General features: G+C 37.5%; 1 protein-coding gene across 1 annotated transcript in view; it reads left to right on the top strand.

Annotated features, from left to right (window-relative positions):
• si:ch73-22o12.1 (nectin-2) overlaps nucleotides 1–3091 on the top strand; it is a 115896-nt gene that overhangs the window by 110399 nt on the left and 2406 nt on the right. The window contains exons 7-9 of the mRNA XM_014013414.1: nucleotides 1710–1845; nucleotides 2040–2088; nucleotides 2197–2283. Coding sequence (XP_013868868.1) covers nucleotides 1710–1845; nucleotides 2040–2088; nucleotides 2197–2283 — 272 coding nt within the window. The remainder of the gene's footprint in view (nucleotides 1–1709; nucleotides 1846–2039; nucleotides 2089–2196; nucleotides 2284–3091) is intronic.

Here is a 3091-nt window from a genome sequence, read left to right as displayed (position 1 = left end):
CTGCATTGGACAAGGTGATGATGCTGGAACTGTTGTTTGGTGCCGTTCCAGAGAGATTTATGAAGATCAGGCAAAGGCACTGGAGAGAGGACTGTGCTTCATTCTTCTATCAATGTGCAAGTTTACATTGACATTTTGGACAGTTTTCTCATCCCTTCAATTGAACAGATGTTTGGAGGTGATGAAATAATTTTCCAAGATGACAATGCATCGTGCCATAGGGCAAAAACAGTGAAGGAATTCCTTGGAGAAAGACACATTCAGTCAATGTCATGACCTGCAAATAGTCCAGATCTGAACCCAATTTAAAACCTCTGGTGGAAATTTAAAAAAAAATTGTCCACAAGAAGGCTCCAACCTGCAAAGCTGATCTGGCAACATTTATCAGAGTTGGCACCAAATTGATGAAGAATACTGTTTGTCACTCATTAAGTCCATGCCTCAGATACTGCAAGCCGTTATAAAAGCCAAAGGTGGTGCAACTAAATACTAGTGATGTACTTTGAACGGTCTTTTGTTTATCTGTTTTTCATGATTCCATACGGTTTTCCTCAGAATTGATTCCATTTTTTTCCCTGTGCTTGGTTAATAAAAGTAACATTCACTGACTTCCACAATGTTTTCTCTTCATTTCTTTGAGTGTTCCTGAAAGCCAACAAGTTGCACTTTGGAATGACCTTATTATTATTTTCATGTTTTTGATCTGAGTTTGTTTTACAGAATAAAATGTCTGAATGAGTGCTCATCCAAGACTGGTGATTCCATACTTTTTGCCAGCTGCCCAGAGGAAATTTTTGCTGCTCAAATATATCTTTTTAAAAGCTCAGGAGACAAAAATGTGATTCTCATTTTATTCTTGTAGATGGGTAGATGGATGATTGACGGGTAGATGACAGATGCATGGATAGAAATACGTAGACGTGTGTGTGTGTGTGTGTGTGTGTGTGTGTGTGTGTGTGTGTGTGTGTGTGTGTAAAACCAACAAAATGTAGGTCATTGAAATAATGATAGAGGAAAGATCTGAGTTCCTTTCAAACTTTAAATGTCATTTGTTCTAATAAAATTAAAGATGGTGATTTTGTTAAATGTCATGCTATTTCCATTAGGTATTTATAATGGTCATCTGAGGGCTTTATTAATAAAACAAGTTCATTTATTCAGATCTATTTAGTTGAAACGGATACTATTAAAAGCCTAGCATTTATTGATGGAATGCTTATCACCCTCAGCCTCTCAACCTCTGACCATCTTGCAATAAAAAAGGGACAGTTATCTGTTCTGTGTGGTCTCATGTGATACTGTTGCTCAGAGGATGTCTTGTGAATAAATTTCTGCTACTACCACACCAATTTTAGTTTAATATTCTTTAAAACTCGCTGAGTCTGAGGCATTTTTGTGTTGATTAGCTGTGGCAGCTCTCTTGAACAGAGTCGATTCCAAAAAATACTGTTTTAAAAAAACCTTGAACAAGAACAGCAACTATTGTTTTATTCGTACAGAGTTGGCATGTTACCTGGAGAGCTCTAGATCCCAGTAGGCAAACTTTCTTTACTGACTGGATTAAACTGTTTACTAGTTTTACTTTGGCTAAACTAATAGCTTGCTGTAGACTCAGTCTTCTCTTGTCATTTTGTCCATACTCAGTCAGGAAGACAAATGAGTGTTCGCACATCTGATCTTATTTTCCATCTCATTCTTTATTTTTTTAGTTACCAGTCTCCCAGAGAAGGGCCCAACTACCGGCAGCATCATAGGAGGCATCATCGCAGTCATTCTCTTCCTGGCACTCATTGGAACAGGCATCGCATTGTGGCGCAAATTCAAGAACAACAAACTCAGTGGAGAGTGAGTATCGTGGGACTGAGTTAGCGTGGATAGTTGAGCTTCAGTTCACACCGCTTGGTTTTCTTTTCATGATGGATTGTTTTTGTGTGAGTGTGGTTTGAAGGAACTTGCTCTCTTAGATGCCACACTGAACTGCATTCCTCCCATCAGTGTGGCTCAGTAAACATGACACCTGTGTGTTTTTTGTGTTTTAGTCGTCCACCCAAGTACAAGCCCCCTCCTCCTCAGAAGACTGCTGGCCCGGTGAGTAACACTCTTCAAACACTCATCAGAACAGGATCATCCCGACCGTTGAGCCACCTCGTCAGCTAAACCTGACAGAACTGATCTGATCTCTTGATGTTTTTTCAGAAAGTGAACCAGAATTATATCCAAATGGATGAGAACAGAGCTGTGTCCAACGACTACTACTCCAGCCAGAGCAGAGAGCCCGTCACGGTGAGAACACTTCCTGAATATTAATATGCGGCCGACAAACCGTCCAATCACAGTGTCTTATCAATGCTGTAAATTCTTCATAGCTGTTTTTAACTTGGGCGACCAGCTGAACAAGCTGTATGATTTTAAAAGATGAGCTTTTATATAACTTTTACTACAACATAAAAGGTTTGATTTGACTGATTATTCTACCTCAAGTGAAGACATGAGCATCAAAAGAGGATGTAAATTATCTTGAAACTATGGCAACCTCTTTGAGTACCACCATCATGAGAAGTGCAATTAGTAGAAGGTTGTAGTATCCAATGTATTTGTGCTGCCCATAAATATGCCCGTCTTTAAATCAGCACGGCGTTCTGAGGTGTGGATGGATATTTTTAAGAAAATGGTGTGAATCAGCTTACTTACTGGCTCAAATGTTGAATTTTCTTTTAGTCAAGACTGAGGTTTATTCTCAGTTTATATTGAAATACAATGTGATTAAAACATCCAAACTATAAATCATAAACATCTAGAAACTTTTAAGGTCACTGCTTAGTACTTATAAACTTTGTTAAAAGTTAAAAATACTTGAGAAGAAAAGTTTTTTGTTTGTTTTTTAGTTTAAAATGGCAACTTATGAGAATGTATGTAAAGTTAAAATCTGAAAGCATAAAGACTTTCTGAAAAAATATGGAGCGCCATGTGTAAAATAACAATTTAAAATGTCTCAAGCATATTTTCATTATTTAGCACATTATTAAAAAGTTTCCACTTACATTTTATTCTTATTTAGCTCATTGTTCTTACATTCTGCTAATTTTAACTG

Source organism: Austrofundulus limnaeus, unplaced genomic scaffold, assembly GCF_001266775.1.
Source record: "Austrofundulus limnaeus strain Quisiro unplaced genomic scaffold, Austrofundulus_limnaeus-1.0 Scaffold101, whole genome shotgun sequence".
NCBI lineage: Eukaryota > Metazoa > Chordata > Actinopteri > Cyprinodontiformes > Rivulidae > Austrofundulus > Austrofundulus limnaeus.
This window is presented reverse-complemented; position numbering and strand designations above follow the sequence as displayed.